The following is an 18,495-nucleotide window of genomic DNA, read 5'->3' as shown; positions in this document are numbered from 1 at the left end:
TGTCTTATAGATATCCCATAGTCTGTTTTTTTTCTAAATGTCTCACCTTCTAATTCCTGTCTTCTCAACCTGGTTGTCTTTACAGAAATACCTTTCCTTCCTTCCTTCCTTCCTTCCTTCCTTCCTTCCTTCCTTCCTTCCTTCCTTCCTTCCTTCCTTCCTTTTTTTCTTTCTTTCTTTCCTTCCTTCTTTCTTTCATCAATCGTGGGGGCTGAACTCGGTTTGGGCACTGTCCCTCAGCTCTTCAGCTCAAGGCTAGTGCCCTACCACTTGAGCCACAGCACAACTTCTGGCTTTTTTTTCTGCTTATGTGGTGCTGAGGAATTGAACCCTCATGCATGTGAGGCAAGCACTCCCCAGCCCTGACAGAAATACCTTTTCATATGTAAATATGCAAAATGGTTAAGTGGACAATTTTTAGGCACCTCTGCCAATTTCACAACATGCTGTTCTTCTGTAATTGTTCCCACCTTCAACCCACATACATAAACATGTGCACGCGCGCGCACACACACACACACACACACACACACACACACACACACGGGGGGGGGGCACCAGAAGTTACATACTAACTTCACAACCCATCTTCCTGGTTACATTATTAGAATCATCCTCTTAAACACTACTGCAAAAATGACTAATGATTATAAATTTGGTCATGTAGGGAGGGGAAGACCAGAGAAATCAGTTATTGCAGGTATTACCATAGCTTGGAGCTTTGAGGTGCAAACAAGAAGGTGCAAACATTAAAGTAGATTCAGTTGGTAAAAAAACAGAGCAAGTTCAATACTGGCTTATACATTGATCTAATGGGAGTCTATCTCCTGCTGCTTTTACACAGCTAAGAAGAATTTTGTCTGTACAGGATGTTTTGAGGGAAAATTCAGAAAATAAAAAGCAAGAAGAAAGTAAAAAGGAAGGAAGGCACTCAGTTTTGACAAGCAGGGTTTTCACAGAGAAAGAGGCCAATTTAAGAGATTAATTAAGCCAGGAAAAAGTGTCACAAGTCTGTTGTCCCAGCTACTTGGAAGTATGAGTCATTCAAGACTAGCTTAAGCAACACAGTGAAACCCCATTTCAAACTGTCAACCACCCAACGAAAATTAAAAAATAAAATAAAATAAAGAATTAAAAAAATAAAAAGCCAGTGAATTTGATGTTTATGAACTCAGCTGGGCTTTCCCAAGGGAATAGGGAGTGTTTTCCATTTCATTAATATCATCGCCTTTAATTGCAGCCAACCTTATTCTACCCACTTCTACATAACAATTCCAAGTTCCAAAAGTCTTTTCTTTTTCTACAAAGCCCTTGGAGACAGGCATAGCTAAAAGCAAGGACTTTGTAGTCTCTCTTTTCTACTGAGACCCAATATGGCACTGTTCAAAGGTAAGAAGTAGCAACCTGCAGCCTGAGACCAATGCAAAAGCTGTGCCTTTGCTGGGCCCATGTAGCTCTATGGTTATTTGCTAAACCTGGCTAGATACAAATATCAAAGGCCTTCTTTAAGCTCTATATAGACTACATGTGTTCTCTGAGCACAGAACAGTCTTCACCCCCAATTAACAACAGTGTGTTATTTTACTTTCTGCTCAGAACACAGCATTCCACCTGGCAGATAAAAATCAGGAGATAACAAGAACTGTTTCACCTCTGAAAATCTCCAGCCTTTATTTACTTCTTCTCATATGCTTAGTTTGGCTTTCTCTTTGTTCTAAAGATTTGTGCCTGCAGAGAGCACAGGATAGTTCTCATAAGAGAACTGCTCTAAAGGGGAAAGCAGAGACTTGCACACATAATTTAGTTCAGGAGACTGTTAGCAAGTCCATTGGACTTGTTGTTTGGCAGACTTGAAATGTTTAGGATTAAGTAAGTTTACATTTGTATCTCTTTTTTTTTCATCTCTCAGTTCTTTGCAAATTCCAGCAAGGAGAAAATGTCTATCACAAATAAAAGAGAATGTTATCGATAAAATAGTGACAACAGAAAAAAAAGCACAGTGATTTGAAGTACATTTTAAGAAGTAGAAATCACAAGACTTAGTGCTGTATTTGATTTGGAGAAGATGTCAGGGGGTTCCTAACCACCACACATTTGGGGATTCACTAGAAAGACTCAAGAGACACATTGTAGCAGTTGCCATGTTAAGATTATTACTAGCTGAGTGCAGGTGGCTCACACATATAATCCAAGCTACTCAGGAGGCTGAGAACAGAATCAGAGATCCATGCCAACCTGGGGCAGGAAAGTCCATGAGACTTTTCAATAAACTACTCAGAAAAAAGCCAGAAGTAGCACTGTGGCTCAAGTGGTAGAGTGCTAGCCTTGAGCAAAAGGAGCTCAAGGACAGGGCCCAGGCCTAGAGTTCAAGCCCCAGAACTGGCAAAAAAAAAAAAAAAAATTACAGTTGTAGTAAAGATAGCCAGTGATATCCCAATCCCAAGGAAAGAGAAACCCTTTAAGGTCTTTGAGTGTCACAGAGTACACTCTTCTTCCAGAGACCTGCATGCAATGTCTTTGTTGAGCCCTAGAGACATGGCACTCGAAGTTTTACTGGAATTCATAAATTGGCACTTCTTTCTCCATCTCCGTAGGTGACAATGTTGACCTTCTTTAGACTTTGAGTAGAGAATCTCAGCTCCCCTATGAAGAAAAGCTCACCAAGCTGACTGAAACTGTTATCCTGAAAGGTCTGCTTGCACTAGGAGCTGGTGGTTCACGCCTGTAATCCTAGCTACTCAAGAGGCTGGGATCTGAGGAGCACAGTTCAAAGGCTGCCCAGAAAGGAAAGTATGTGAGACTCTTTATCTCCACTAAATTATCAAAAAGCTGACAATGAAGCATGGCTCAAGAGGTAGAGCACTAGCCTTGAGCAAAAGAAGCTTAGTGATGGCATCAGGCCTCTGAGTTCAAGCCCCAGGACCTGCTTGAAAGGTTGACCCTTGGTACCTAGCATCTTGGAACTTGGCTAGTAAGCATGTCCTAAAGTGAAAAATGTACATTTTGAATATTATACTCAATACAAGGATAAGAAATCCATTGAAACTATGCTAAATTGTGACACTAAACCACCTCAAAATTTCAATGCCTTTGTGGAGGCATGGCCCAAGTAATGAAACACCTGCCTAGCAAGCACAAAGCCATAAGTTCAAATCCCACCACCCTCTCTCCCAGCCTCCAAAAAAAAACAACAAAAAGTTATTTTTTAATTTAAGTTCTTTTTTAAAAATTTACTTTATTGTGATGTACAGAGGGATCACAATTACAGGAGTCAGGTAATGAGTACATATCCTTTCCTGAAATGTCTTCTGTTCCCTCACTCTCTCCCAGCCCCTCCCTCCTGTCTCCACCCATGGGTTGTATAGTTCACTTTCATCAATGTCCAGTGAGCTCTACTGCTGTACTTTTTTACCCCTTTTCCCTCAAGTTCTGTATCCTCCCCACTACCCTCCTGAAGATATACTTGTGAATACACTATACATTAAAAAAGACATAATCATCAAAAACTAAAAAAAGAGATCTGTTTCCATATTTTCACTTTGATATGTATTATTTTATATAAATAAAAATATAATTTATATGTATTATTTTATATATAAATATAAAGGTGCACATAGGCATTGCTTCTTTGCGTTTCTCTCCTGAGTATCCTCTTTTAATCTCATGGTGTGTATCTAGAATCCTGTATAATTTATCATATTCCAGTGTATTCTAGACCTAATTTTTGCGTATCAGAGAGAACATGCATCGTTTGTCTTTCTAAGCTTGGCTTATCTCACTTAACATGATTTGTTCTAGTTCCACTCATTTCCCTGAAAATGCCATAATTTTATTCTTTCCAATTTCTTGGATCCATTCATCTATTGTGGGGCATCTGGGCTGTTTCCAGATCTTGGCTATTGTGAATAGTGCAACAATGAATATGGATGTGCAGGTGTCTTTATCATATCCTGACTCATGATGTTCAGGGTAGATGCCCAGGAGTGGTATGACTGGGTTGAGTAGGGAAAATATCTGTTTAGTTTTTTGAGGACCCTCCAGACTTCTGTCCAGAGTGGTTTACATTTCTACTATTAAGTTCTATCTCTTAGAGCTTGGTGGAAGTCAGAGAGCACATATTGCAAAAAGCATGTGGTCTTTGTTCCATACAGTCACTTAACAGACCCAGGCTGATAGAGATGCCACCATGCTATTAATTCTTATGACAGTTAAAGAGGCATCTGCAGAGGTCTGCACATTGCATTTCCATTCAAGACTCAATAAACTGTAAGTAGAAATAGAAGTGGATGGGATGTTAGTGAGCCCCAGGTAGAAAAGTCAATCAGGCATCCACATGCTATAATAGGCTGAGGAGACAAAGGTTTAAGAACCATAGCATCTGTGGCATTTAAAGCCACTTTTATAATTATCTGAGCCACAGTAGCCTAAGAAGAGCAATGCTACTGAATTTTTCCTCATTAGGAGAAGTAAGAAATCCAGATTGGTAAACTCCCTTCAAATTTCCCTGTAGTGAAACCAGTAGCTCACAAACTAGTGAGGGTAATGTGTTAATTTCTTTAAGAAGAAGGACATGATGCCTGAAAAACCTATCTAGAAAGAGCCTTATGGTTGGAGCAGAGGTCCCTTATGTGGGAAGACATAGCTGAAACTGTCTGTCTGTATACATGAAATCAAAACCAAACATTCAAAAATCAGAGAAAAAGCAGGCATCTCTATGTCACAGGTACCACTAGGGGTCACTAGTAGGCCAATGTTAGAAACCCCGGAGAGAATGAAAGAACAAATTGGGTCAAAGTAGAGAAGTAAAAACTGACCCAAGATGGCAACAGGTAGTATTTAGTGGTGACAATGCCTGCACTGGTTAGAACTGTTCTATTACAGAAATAGGTAGGAAGGAAGGAAGAAAGGAAAGAGGGAAGGAGGGAGGGAGGGAGAGAGGAAGGGAAGGAGGAAATAGCAGTAGGATTCCTAAACTGTAAGGACTTTAAAATGGACTTCATGAGTAATTGCTACTACCTGATGTGCGGGACTGTACAGGTATAGTTTCAGGGAGTTCTCTGTGTGCAGGGGTGTGGGGTACGCTACTGAAGCATGGTATTGCATTTATTCAAAGTAAAATTTGAGGCCTATGGATCTAAAATATACCTTTTGTCTTGATATTCTTCTTTTTTAAATTATTTTTTATTGTGAAAATACTGTACAGAGGGGTTACAATTACATGGGCAAGATAGTGAGAAGCATTGTAGCCTCCTCCTTTGTTTCCCCTTCTCATCCCTTCCCATCTCCCCACCCCTCTCCTGTCTCCCCTCGTCTTCCCCCCCTCCCTGTGCCAAAGTTGTAAAGTTCATGTTTTGACAAAACGTCTTGTGCATCTCATTGTTGCAATGGGTCCACCTGTATCCCTATTTAAACAATTTGTTTTTTCCCTTCCCCTCTACAAATTATACCAACATCAAATACAGTGAAAACAGGGGTTATGCCGTGGGGGAGGGTCATACAAAGCAACAAAGAAATATTTTATAAATATGTTAGAAACAATAGCAAGAAAGAAAAAACATTTGAGTCCTTATCTTGGGGTTCATTTCGCCTAACATCAACTTATCTGGCCATTTCTGCTTGTCTCAGACATATACTAGTTCTTGCAAATAAGGGAAACCATGGGTCCTATGTTTCTTTGGGCCTGGCTGAAAAAATTATATTGATATTCTTTTTTATTAATGTATATTAATTATATAAAAAGGTTTCACCATGGTATTTCACATATATTATACTTTGATCAGATTGATCCCCTCCATTTCTCTTTTCCCTATCCCTAGCCTCTGTTTTTCAACGGTTATAAACAGCTCTCTTTATACTACTTTCATACATAGACACAATATATCTCAGTATTGTTCACCCTCCATCACTTTTAAAATACAGAAAAATTCATAAATTTGCATGTCATCTTCACACAAGGGCCATGCTAATCCTGCATTGTCCAATTTTAGTATATGTGCTCCCAAAGCCAGCACAAATATAGCCTTTATGCCAAAGTAAAAGAACTTTCTTTAGAAATAGCAATGCTATTTAGTCCTTTGGTAGACTCTAGCTAGGTCTTGCTAACATGCTCCATGTGCCAACAAAATACTTTGGGATATCCAGCAGAAAAAAGGAAATTATAATAAATAAAAGTATTTTATTATCATTTCAGTTAAATGATGGATCAACTAGATGTTTCACTTGTTTTCTGGCCAATAAAGCAAATAGTCAATGGAAATTATGTAATAAAATATCACTGATCCACATAAACTTATACTAAACACTATAGAACCAGAAGAAACTAAAATCCATTATCCTGAGCTTCTCAGCATTTTGCATTTTAAGCCTCATTATTGAAATAGTATTTATGTGGTCAAGTGCTGGTGGCTCACACCTGTAATACTAGCTACTCAGGAGGCTGAGATCTGAGGGTTGCAGTTCAAAGCCAGCCAAAGCAGGAAAGTCTGTGAGCCTCTTTTGAAACACCAGAAAACCAGAAGTGGTGCTGTGGCTCAAAGTGGTAGACCACTACCCCTGAACACAAAAGCTTGGGACAGCACCCAGGTCCCAGTGCTAGCCCCACAACTGACAAATAAAATAATATTTATAAACCAGAAGTGACAATACCTTATCTGTAATACCAAATCCTCAGGAGGTTGAGGAAAGCACACCAGGATAAATTGACAAGACCCTTGAGTTTCCAGTATCCCAGGTCCATTGGGAAACTATTATGTTTTTGTGTGTGTGCCAGACCTGAGGCTTGAACTCAAGGCCTGGGCTCTGTCTCAGAGCTTCTTTTGCTCAAGGCTAACACTCTACCACTTGAGCCATTTCCTGTTTATGTGGTACTGAGGACTAGAACCCAGGGCTTCATGCATGCAAAGCAAGTACTCTACCACTAAGCCATATTCCCAGTCAATGCTAGGTCCATTTGGAAAGCTAGGGTTTGAAAACACTATGTCACCATATTAAACACAGGTTGAGGTGTCCCACCTTCATTCACAGTGAACTCTCTTGGTAATTAAAACATAATGAACTCCCATTGGTTTGAAGAACAGACATAATTTTTTGTTGTTGTTGTTTTTGCCAGTCCAGGGACTTGAACTCAGGGCCTGTGCACTGTCCCTGAGCTCCTTTTGCTCAAGGCTAGCACTCTACCACTTGAGCCACAGCACTACTTCTGGCTTTTTCTGTTTTATGTGGTACTGAAGAATTGAACCCAGGGCTTCATGCATGTTAAGCAAGCACATTCCCAACCCCAGACATAACTTTTAAAAACTTCCAAGTGACTCTAGGGCTTATCCAAGATTAAGAACCACTACATTAGAATGCTGAGATGTACTTTTTTCCTTTCCTTTCCTTCCTTCCTCTCTTCCTCTTCCTCTTGCTCTTGTTTCTTTTCTTTGTTTTAAAAAGGGTCCTACCTCAGCCTCCAAAGTAGCTGGGACTACAGGTGTACATCACCATACTAGCTTCAAGAAAAGCTTAAAGAATCCCAGACACATCTCTACACACATATGTGAGGACTTTTTGTTGTGGTGGGTTTTTTTTCCCCTTAAATACTTCCATATAGTAATGTGGGGAAAACTTAGAAATATGAAAGTAAAAACACTCCATCTGTCCCCAAATCACCACTGTTAAGTTTCTTTAGTTTTATGAAAATATTTGCATACATATGTGAATGTTTTTATGTCTAGAAATAAAGTATTTACACTAAGAACAGTGTCTACACATGGTAATAAGTGTTGTGATTTTTAAAGATATTCATCATTGAATTGGTCCTTTTCAGCACACAATATATGGCTACAAAGTTTTTCCTATCTCCACCCTGTATCTTAATTCAACCATTCCCTTGAGTTGATGAACCCTCCAGCTATTCTTTTTCACTGTCACGCGTGGTGATGAACGCCTGCACATGAGATAAAACGTGAGATGACCGAGCACATTTAAAATGTATATATCGGGAGATCAAGAATCCCCTAGCAAGAAGAAAAGCCACCACTCACATTTGCCATACAGACGTTTGAGATGTGGTATGGAGATGCTGGCAGAGTGCAGTGGCTGGAAGTCACCGTCAGGTGGGGTCTCCAGCCAGCCACACACACCACCGGGGCGGTCCCAGGAGGTGGGGAGTGGGGGGGGGGGGCCGAGGACTCTAGGGTCACGTGACTGGGTTGCCCCGCCCAGAGGAGGTGCTGCGGCTGCTGCTGCATCAGCTCGGGCAGTCGCAAATCGCAGAAGCTGTACCAGGCCACACGCACTCACCCCGAGGGCTTCAGCTCTGTAAGTTCCTGTCGGCGCAGTGGGACTGAGAGATGTGGGGCGGGGCTCGGGGCGGGGCTATGAACCAGGGGGCGTGGCCCTAGCCTGGGGGCGGGGCTTACAGGAGCGGCTTCTGCCCCAGCTGAAGGCCTGGGCCTCTCGAGGCCTAGGTGATCTCTGCTGTCCGGCCCGGTGAACTTCGGGAGATTATCCCGTCCCAGGAGGGATGAGAGAGCCTAGCTGATCGGTTTAACTCGAGAATGGGGCTGCAGCCCCAGGGGAGCCGGGCGGGGCTTTTTTCTACCTGCTGTCCTGACTTTCAGACCCAGTAAAATAGAACAACTGCCCCGGGATTGTGCAGCCCCAGCAATCCCAGTGGGCACTGCGCCCGGGTCGCCATGCCTGGCCGAACAAGTGAAGACCGTCGTCTCTCAAGGGCTAAATGCAGCTTGAGGTCAAGAGACACTATCTGCTCGCAAGACCTAGGGGCGACTGACAGCCTGAGCTCGGGCCGGCCCTAACCTCCTGAGGTGTGCAGAGGGCCCTCCTCCACCCTCGCCCCTCCTGCAACTGGCCCTTCTTATGCAACTAAGCACAATTACGCAGCTTGCCTCCAACCCAGGTGGAACTCACCTGTGATCCCACACCTCCAAATCAGAGCCTGGTGGTCTTTTCCAGAAAGACCACATGACTAACCAGGCGAGTACTCAATTTCAAACATTTGGGTACACAAGTCTTGGCGCATTAGCATGCCTAAATTTAAATTCAGAGCTATCTTTTCCTATACCTGGATGTCCCATCAGTATAAAGATACTAAATTTTCGCTTTGCTAAAAGGTTTGTACTTCAAGATTGTTTACTTGCAGTTCACCTGGGTGTTTTAAGATAATTCCATAGGTGTTACCTAAATGAAAGTTATAGCTACCCATGTATTATTAGCTCTATAATGTTCAAATTTTAATGAGAATAAACTAACACATGCAAAATGCCCAAGAAGTAGTCACTGATATACAACTAGTTGGTTTTTTTAATGGATTGTATTTTTTTAATTTTTAAAAATTTTATTGTAAAGGTGATGTACAGAGGACTAACAGTTACATAAATCAGGTAATGAGTACATTTCCTTTTGAAGTGTCACCCATTCCCTCATTGTCTCCCAGTTTTTCCACTTCTAACCCTCCCTCCACCTTCAAGTTGTATAATTCATTTCCAATGTAGTGTCTAGGGGGTTCATTTCTGAATTGGTTCGCCCTTTGTCTTACTGTTTCTGCGCATCCCTCATTTGTAATCATTAGAATGTGCCTATAAAGTAAACCCAATGAATAGTAAAAGACAGTTACACTTGGACGCGATTAATTAAACAGCAGTCTATACATTCACACAGTGAGAACAAAGGAGGATATCCTTAGGAGAGGATAGCAAGGGCTCAATAGCTATGTGCATATATGACCATATAAAATGATGCTTATCACATGAAATGCAAGAAATGGAAGCAAGACGTTTTTTATTGTACTGTTTCCAGTACTTTTTTTTTCTTTCCTGTTTTCTTTGGTTTATTCCTTCCTGTCACAGCTAGTTTTATCTTTTGCTTATGCTGTCATCCAAAGAGTTACAAAAACTACTGAAGCATTTCTGTTGGTTGAACCTAAAAGCAAGAGTGTCACTCTGGAGATAAGCATTCAGATAGTTTGTGAACCAAGCAAGCACCTTAATCATTGCTCAAGAGGAATAGTAACAAGTAAGTACTCTTAATCTCATCTCTGTTAATTCCAACGTCTTATGGAAAATTGAGTTCCGTATTTTTTTCCTTCCAATGCTAAAATAGTATCTGTGTTGTCAAGGCATCTATCTAATAGTGACGAAGGACCCATTTAGCTCATTAATCATTTTATATACCGTTAGCACCTTTAGAAATCTAATTATAGGATTTTTTTTTGAGAACAGTTGTGGATTAGAATAGCTAAATTTTTCAAAAGAAAGTTTTTATTAGCTTCCAAACTTGGTAAGTGGCCTAATTTCTACTTTCTCTTATTAAGATTCTGCTATTTTGGTTCTAGTGTACAACATGGAAGACTGGAGTTAATAATATATTGTATTCTTTATGCTAAGAGTGGATACAAAGTATTCTCACTACAAAATGATAAATGCATGAGGTAATGTATTTGTTAATTAGCTAAATTTATTGTATAGTATATTTCAAAACATGTAAATACATACAATATTATATGTCAATATAAAGAAAACAAAAATTTGTAAAGATTCAAACATAATTTAAAACAGGAACTGTGTAAGAGTATTTGAGTAGCTCATCAAAGTAACAGTAATTAAGGTGAGCACATGAACTCATTGTTATCTGAAAGGACGGTGACATTCACAGTATTTACAGTATTAAGAATAATACAGGTTAATTATAAATAGTCTTCAGATATCATGAATAGTAGCATTTATTATGCATTCAGGAATGAAGGATGAGATATTGTGTTTCTAAGCACAATACAAGGCTGTCATCATAATTCTCTGAAAGCTTTATCATTTAGCCCCAGGCTTTTCTGTTCATTTCTTATCAGTCCTTTCAAAGTTCACTGCAGTTTTTCTTGGAAGCCAACTTTGTGAAGACTGCTCAAAGAGAATGAAATTTGAGAAAGGACTGTGTTTGGTTTTCATTTAGTTGGTTTGTCAGGAGACCTTAATTAACTTTTGGAGTTAAGCTATATCTCCTACATTTTGTGAATACGTTTTGTGAATAGATTTGTGGAAAGAAGAACAACTATCTAGTTTCTTCTCTACTGCTAAGTTTTGATACAAGCAGTACAAACTCTCAAATAATTTTTTCATGATTCATATGCAGGCTTATTCTCTGAGGATGCAAAATGCAACTTCATCCTCTTTTTGTCTTGGAATTTGGTCACCTGAACATAAAGCAGAATATGATAAGGAGTGCTGGGTATATTAAATTGTAACCCTCAACCACCTTTTAACGTTCAGGAGGAAAAATATAGAATACATCTTACATAGTGATGAGTCATTTTAAATATAAGAACTATTTTGAGATATCTAAGAAATTTATTCTTTATAAATATGCCCTGTAAGTATGTATTTATGAAAAATACATTGTTTTGTTTTGCCTATTTTTGCACTAGGTAAAAAACATTAGCATACTCTGAATCATCTTTAGATGTTTTTATTTGTAGTCTTTTTTTTTTTTTGGTGGTAGTGGTATTGGGGCTTGAACTCAAAGCCTTGTACTTAGGCACTCTCCCATTTTAGAATAGCATCTCCAGTTTTTGCCCAAATTAGCCTGGCCTGCAGTCCTATTTATGTTGCACACACAGCTGGGATGAGAGATTCTCAGCTGGGATTACAAACATAAACCAACATGGTGGGCTTGTTATATTAAAAAAAATCTAACTTATGTTTCAAAAATTCTTGACAGCATACATATTCACATATATGTGTGTGTGTGTATAGCATTCCATTGGATAAATACCAAATTATGTATCCTACTACTGTTGGATTTTGAGGTGTTTCATGACTTCATTGTTATAATCATTCTTGTACATGTTTCCTTGTGTAACTGTATATTCCAGAAGAGGGATTATTGGGTCATGAACCATATTTGGTAATGCCAAACTGTAGTAGTAGCATTGATATATGTCATTACTAGCAGTTGCTCGACCTTCTTGTTATAACTTTTTGCTAATCTGGTAGATGGAAAGTAGTATGTTATTTGTGGTTTTGCTTTGTATTTATGTACTGGCTATTACATTTTGTCTGCAAAATGTTTGCTCTGGTTTTGTGGACATTTTTGTACAGTTTTATGACACCTTCTTACTGTTCTTTAAAGTTCTTTATATATTATAGATTTAATCCTTTGTGGGTTATGTGTTGCAACCTATAACCCAACTCCCATAACCCATAACCCAACTCCAACCATTTTCCTTTAATTCAGGTCACATGTCTCTTCATATATAAGCATTTTTACAGATTGTGTATATTTGGTTATAAAATCTGATAAAGGATGCACTCCCATCTTTAGAAGTAAATAATAACCATGTAGCTATTTGTGTACTTTGGGTACCTGTCAAAAACAAATGACTATTTAGAGGGATGAGTATTCCAGCTTTCTGACAGCCGTAGCTAACTCAGAAAATCTTTACCTTTCCTTATTATAGTTTTATTGTGAATAATTTTTAAAACAGCATGTGTTATTTTAAATTTAGTCCTGGGTATTGAACCTAGGACACTGGTACAAGATAAATACATGCTGTACCACTGAGTTATAGTCTCAGTCCAACTAGGTTAATTAGAGCAGGGATTAACCCTGCAAACTCCAGAGTACAAATCCTTATAACTTCCTGAACTTCATCTGTGTGATGTTTTCCCTTATACACTGAATGAAACCTCCTCCACTCTCTAACAGTGTGCATGCTTGTGTGCCCTTTTCTCTCTCCCACCCCTGACCCCTGACTCCCAGTTTTGGAGCCCAGGCTTATGATGACATGTCATACTTGTCTTCCATTCAGCTCAGAGTAACTACCCTTTTGAAATAGTGGCCTATAATTTTTTTCTATTGTTTCCTGCCATGATGAACACCAATTTTTATTTTTAGGCAATAATTTCTCTGTTTTAGATTCTTGCCTTTCAAAAGAGCCTTGCTCTTTCCCTCCTAACATTAAGAAGTTTTCAGTCATATAGGATTAAATAAATATTTAGAAAATTCATGAGGAAATTTCCTTGCAGAAGGACTGAAGCCTCTTGATACTTTATGAACAAATTTCCCTTCATTCACAGGGAATTGACTTTGCAGTAATAAGCTGGATATGTGTGTTTATATGTAAAATGTTAACCTAAGTCTTAAGTGGAATTAAAATACTGGTTTCTGTTGGCCAAGGAAAGGTGCATCATGTAATTTCCTATGAACTATGACAGTATGACTACTTTTAGATTATAAAGGACTATCTTTTCAAAATTGGAATATTTATTTGAAGTAGACATGTCATTTATAACTTTGATAAATATGTTCATTATAAGCAATTATAACTGTATTTCATTTAAAAAATTTTTTAAATTGGAAAATACTGTACAGAGGGGTTACAATTACACGGGCAAGATAATGAGTACATTTCTTATCAAGCATTGTAGCCTCCTCCTTTGTTTTCCCTTCCCATCCCTTCCTATCCTCCCTCTGCCCCGCCACCCAATCCTCCCCGCCCCCCCCACCAAAGTTGTAAAGTTCCTTCTCTACATAACGACTTGTACTTCTCATTGTTGCAATGGGTCCACCTGTATCCTTATTTAAACAACTTCATATAGTATGAGCATTTCACAGAAAATGTCTTAGTTTCAACAGCAGCTGATTCTCCACAATGGGCATACGCATACTTCTTTGTCATTATACATTTCCCTATCTTGCATAAAGCAGAGTTGGATCTCTCTCAAGTTTGGGGCTTTCTGTAGATTCCTATTCTGGTAATATAAGTCCATAACATGATGAAATTGTTCAAATTAAACTGAAAAGGGACATACTGAATAAAACCTAGACTTGCCAGCTTTTAAAATGGCTGTTAGCTTTTGCTTTGGAAGGCTTATGTTTGATATAAACACTTCCCAAGGTCTTCATATAACAAAAAGAGCTAGGTGCTGGTTGCTTACATCTGTAATCTTAGCTACTCAGGAGGATCTGAGGATTATGGTTAGAAGCCAGCCTAGGCAGAAAAGTCCCCATGAGACTCTTATCCTCACTTAATCACTCAAAAATCAGAAGTGGTGCGAGGCTCAAATTGTAGAACACTAGCCTTGGGCACAGAGAGGGTCAGGGACATCACTCAGACCCTGAGTTCAAGTCCCACAATTGGCAGAGATAACAAAAAGAGTAAGTCAAGGGCTGAAAACACGCACATATACCATTTTTAAGACTGGTAGTATACCTAACTTTGCATTTGGAAGGATGGTTGCTAAATGTTCTGCCACAGTAGTGTATATTAAATCATTATTTTGATTTAAGGACTGGATATGAATTAAGAACTGGATCAATACTGAGAAATTCCCCTCCTTGCCTTTTAATTTCTACATTTGACCAAAAGGATATTAAAGAGTAAAACAAGATACAAAGTTCAGAATTATATGGAAAAGCATTGAAATAGTTCTATTCTAAGCATCCTTACTGATCAGTATTTGATTCTAAGAGAATGGAGGTATAGGGACTGAATGAATTTACAGAGAGAGAAAGGTCAGGATGACCCAGCTCTTTACAGAACAACAAAATCTTAGGACTGTCAGAGTTACTTAAGAAGCCTAGGTTTTCTTCAGGTATCACTTACTATGATATAGTGGATTTAATTAATTGGTTGACCGTCTCCCAGCCTCTGCACTGTGGAGTGAGTTCCATTTACAACAGTTGCAAAGGTGACTGAAAGCCTAGCAACTGGTGGGTCTTGACATTTATTTCTCACATGGAGGTAACAGACTGTGACTTTTATATTCTGAAAATAAGCTTTCACTTTCAAATAAGCTAAAGAAAAAAAATACCTGAAAATACTATTCGATGTGTTGAGGAGAAAGGCATCTATTTAAGTGCTCCAAAAAAGGCAAAAGAGTAACCATTTCTATTTGTGGTGAGCAAAGGAAAGGAGTTCATTCATACCTATTCTTTCTTGATAGAATAGTTATATGGTTATGCCTGTAAGTATTGGCTGGATGAGTCAGGTACAGTGGCTCAAGCCTGTAATCCTAGCAACCTGGGAAGCAGAGATCTGGAGGAGCACTGTTTGAAGGGGAAAAAATACTCTGTCTCCATCAGTGGTACAGTGTCCAATGCCTATCATCACAGCTATAAGGAAAGCTGAGAGCAATGGTGTGCCAGGGACAGAGACCCAGGCATAGAAAGCATGACCTTATCTCAAAATAACGAGTGAAAAATGGGCTTCTAGAGTGGGTGAAATAGTACACTGCCTGTCTACCAAGTGTGAGACCCTGAGTTCAAGCCCTGGTACCACCAAAGAGGAGAGAGGTAGGAAGGGGTGATTTGATTATGTGTTCTAGATAAAATCAACAACTCTAGTGAGGGATCCAAGCCAACTAAGACATGGTGAACAGAAGGCTGAAGGCAATGCAGAGAATAATCAGATAGGATACTTAGTACTGAATAGAAAATAAAGGGGTAGTACAGTTTCAGTCTCCATGCCTTAAGCTTAATCATAAACATTGACATTAATCTGTCTCACCTTAAAGAATAAGGAATTGTTCCTAGTTTTGGCAGGCAAGAAGAGTTGCTAATATAAAGTAATGACTAATTATAACCTAGTATTACATTTTATTTTATATAAATGTAGGAAAAATATCAGTCAAGAAGACTATTCGTGTATCTCTGTAAGTTAAGGTATAGTAGCTAAACTAATGAAGATGGCTTGAAATATTTTTCTTTGTTTTTGTTTTTACTCTTTAGTTTTTGTTTTACGACTAGCATGGACCTTGAAAGCTCTGAACAAGATTCTGAAGAGGAGAAATACTCTTCTGTCTGTGTTGGCAGAGAAGATGACATTAAAAGATCTGAAAGAATGACAGCTGTTGTCCATGATAGAGAAGTAGTCATTTTCTACCACAAAGGAGAATATCATGCAATGGATATCCGCTGCTACCGTGAGACTTTACTTCTCATTTGTACAGCTTGCGTTTATCGCAACACAATGGAAATTCTGGGTGTGAGGATTGGTTTTTGTTTGGTTTTGTTTTTGCTTTTAGTGAATAGATGCCATATTCAATTCCTTTACAGATTCAGGAGGACCTTTACATTTGGGAGAAATAGAGGTACGTACAAGTAAACAATGAAATTTATTCTCAACAAACTCATATGCTTCCTATTTATATTCTTATTATGTTATTTATTTTTTTAATTCAGAGATAATTTGTATTTGGGTTATGTTACAGCTTAGGGCATTACCATCATGGTTAATATTGTATTATTCACAACTCTACAATATAAAGAAAACCATTTCACAGATAAATATGAGAATTGTTCATGCCTTTTGACCTAGGTGTTACACTGTGGGGTATCTACCCTCTATAGATATAATTACACAAATGCTGGTCTATATAAAGGAAAAGTCTATCACAGCATTATTTTTTGTAATTAAAAAAACTGAAGGGAATCCAAATGTTTTAACATTTGGAAGCTGGTTAAATATGCTATAATACACTCATGCTGTCCAATACTAGGCAACCATGAAAGTAAACAAGTAGATTTATCTGTGTTGTTATGGAAAGATGTTAACAATGTATTTTATCTCAAGGCAAAAAGTTAGCAAGGCCTTAGCTTCACATCAGGCATAGGGGTACATGTCTCTGATCTCAGCTAGGTAGAAGGTATACGTCTGAGGTCAGCCTGGCACAGCACATTGAAAAATGCTGATATAAAAAGGACTGGGCATGGCCCAAGTGGTGCACAGTACCACTTGGGTACTTTTAAAATCTAGTTCTACAAAAAAAAATTTAAGTATTTGTTTGTTGGTATAAAAAAGCAAGTATGTAATATAACAGTAGTTCTGATAGATCTACTTTTGGTTGGGTTTGAACTCAGTGCTTTGTGTTTGATGGGCCACTTTGGCCATAATGTTTATTGCTTTAGTTAGGGTCTCTGATGTTATGTCTGGGATGGCTTACACCTTAGTCCTTCTCATTCTGCTTCTCTCATAGCTGGGATGACTTATTAAGATGATGGAGTTGTGGGAATTTTTACCTAGGAGGTTTTTTAACCTTGATACTCCTGATCTTTGCTTCACAGGGGCCACTATGTGGTCCAAGCATGAGCCACTGTGTCTGGCTTCTAAATCTAATATTTTTGTGGTTGTTGTTGAAAAGGCATGGTTATCAATCCAAGATCTAATTTTTTAATTGAAAATAATACTTGGCTTTTACTTTACTATATAATTTGAATTTTTATTGTTAGTATGTAATAATGTAATATGTATTTTTTAAATGTATAAACAAACTACACTTTAAATTCTTAACTGAGGAAGAATAAGGAAATTGCTCTCTTTTTTCTTACTTATATTCCAACACTAGCTGCCTAATTTCTTTTTTCTCTCTTATCTCTAACTGGTGTGAAGTACAAGCCTAAACTTGGTTTTCTCTGCACTTGATATATACCCGGTTCCACTACTGGCTCCCATGTTTAAATCAGGCAAATATGAGTGCCGACAACAATGGGAGCACAAGTCAGTTCAGTGATGTGGGCGCACTGCTGCTCAGAGAATGCATAGCAGCAGCGTGGACTTCTTAGACTTGCAAAATGCTGTGCTCCACCCCAGCTTACTCAGTTTGAACAACAGACCTACATTGAAACATGAGCTAGAAAATTCAAGGGTCCTTACCATTTGAGCAGTACTTCATTAAGGCGGATTCAAATTGCTTGTCATTTCATATCTGTACTCATGACTTTTAACTCTTCTTGAATTTATATGTGGAACTTACAGTTCTCGCAGCAACTGTGGAGAATTCCTTTAGAAGGCCTTGCCCCATTTCTGTCAAGGAAGTGACATTACCATAGATAACAGCAAGGTAGCAGTGGAAAGGTATATTTGCCTGAGCAAGTCATATTCTGATAGAGCTCCAACTCACTGGATTTTAGCAAACTGCATAAGGGATATAATATGGCTGTCCTCAAATTAAGTTCTGTTTTATAATGAATCATGTGTAAATGGGAGGAAGAAATTAAAGGAGGCTTTTTCTTTTCTTTTCTTTTTTGAGACTGGGTCTTTCTTGGCCTTGAATTCATGATCTTTCTGCTTCAGCACTGCTGAGATTATATTTGTATAATCTTCCAATTTGGGGATTATAGGTGAATGCCACCCACACCACTGACCTGTTCCTTAGTTACATACTAAGTCTAAGATTTACCATGAATATTTAAAATTTCAAGATTGTTAAATCAGTTATTTTTCTTCCCTAGGATTTCGATGGACGACCATGTATAGTTTGCCCCTGGCATAAATACAAAATTACTTTGGCAACAGGAGAAGGATTATACCAATCTATAAACCCTAAAGATCCATCATCAAAACCCAAATGGTGCTCCAAAGGGATAAAGCAAAGGATTCACACAGTGACAGTGGACAATGGGAATATTTATGTGACTCTTTCTAAGGAACCCTTTAAGTGTGACTCTGATTTTTATGCCACTGGAGACTTCAAAGTAATTAAAAGTTCTTCCTGAGCAAAA

General features: G+C 38.6%; 2 protein-coding genes and 1 non-coding gene across 8 annotated transcripts in view; 1 reads left to right on the top strand and 2 right to left on the bottom strand.

Moving 5' to 3' along the window:
• Nucleotides 1–8,046, bottom strand: part of Skic3 (SKI3 subunit of superkiller complex) — a 148,956-nt gene extending 140,910 nt beyond the window's left edge. Inside the window, exon 1 of the mRNA XM_070031056.1 lies at nt 8,025–8,046. The gene's annotated coding sequence lies outside the window, so the exon portion shown is untranslated. The remainder of the gene's footprint in view (nt 1–8,024) is intronic.
• On the bottom strand, nt 5,910–6,011 carry LOC138833045 (U6 spliceosomal RNA). Its single transcript, XR_011373765.1, has one exon. It is a non-coding gene; the product is annotated as a U6 spliceosomal RNA (small nuclear RNA).
• Nucleotides 8,047–8,218: 172 nt separating the features above from the next.
• On the top strand, nt 8,219–18,495 carry Rfesd (Rieske Fe-S domain containing). 6 transcript variants are annotated; one of them, XM_070031049.1, is made up of 6 exons: nt 8,219–8,301; nt 9,852–10,017; nt 10,337–10,432; nt 15,724–15,917; nt 16,051–16,085; nt 18,226–18,495. In XM_070031049.1, the coding sequence occupies exons 3-6, from the start codon at nt 10,428–10,430 to the stop codon at nt 18,487–18,489; spliced, it is 498 nt and encodes a 165-aa protein (XP_069887150.1). In that variant the 5' UTR covers nt 8,219–8,301; nt 9,852–10,017; nt 10,337–10,427; the 3' UTR covers nt 18,490–18,495. The 6 variants fall into 6 exon arrangements, with proteins under 6 accessions (XP_069887150.1, XP_069887154.1, XP_069887155.1 ...); XM_070031050.1 differs by having other exon boundaries at nt 8,231–8,301; nt 9,887–10,017; XM_070031051.1 differs by lacking the exon at nt 8,219–8,301 and adding an exon at nt 8,821–9,116 and having other exon boundaries at nt 9,887–10,017.

Source organism: Dipodomys merriami, unplaced genomic scaffold, assembly GCF_024711535.1.
Source record: "Dipodomys merriami isolate MVZ:Mamm:240054 unplaced genomic scaffold, mDipMer1.0.p SCAF_20, whole genome shotgun sequence".
Taxonomy (NCBI): Eukaryota; Metazoa; Chordata; class Mammalia; order Rodentia; family Heteromyidae; genus Dipodomys; species Dipodomys merriami.
The sequence above is the reverse complement of the archived record's forward strand: the minus strand, read 5'-3'. Positions and strand labels throughout refer to the sequence as shown.

Bases quoted from the DNA above. Each gene is read 5' to 3' on its own strand.
- Rfesd (XM_070031049.1), top strand. The intron at 15,918-16,050 runs GTGAGACTTTAC...ATTCCTTTACAG, and splicing joins AATGGATATCCGCTGCTACC to ATTCAGGAGGACCTTTACAT. The intron at 16,086-18,225 runs GTACGTACAAGT...TTTCTTCCCTAG, and splicing joins TACATTTGGGAGAAATAGAG to GATTTCGATGGACGACCATG.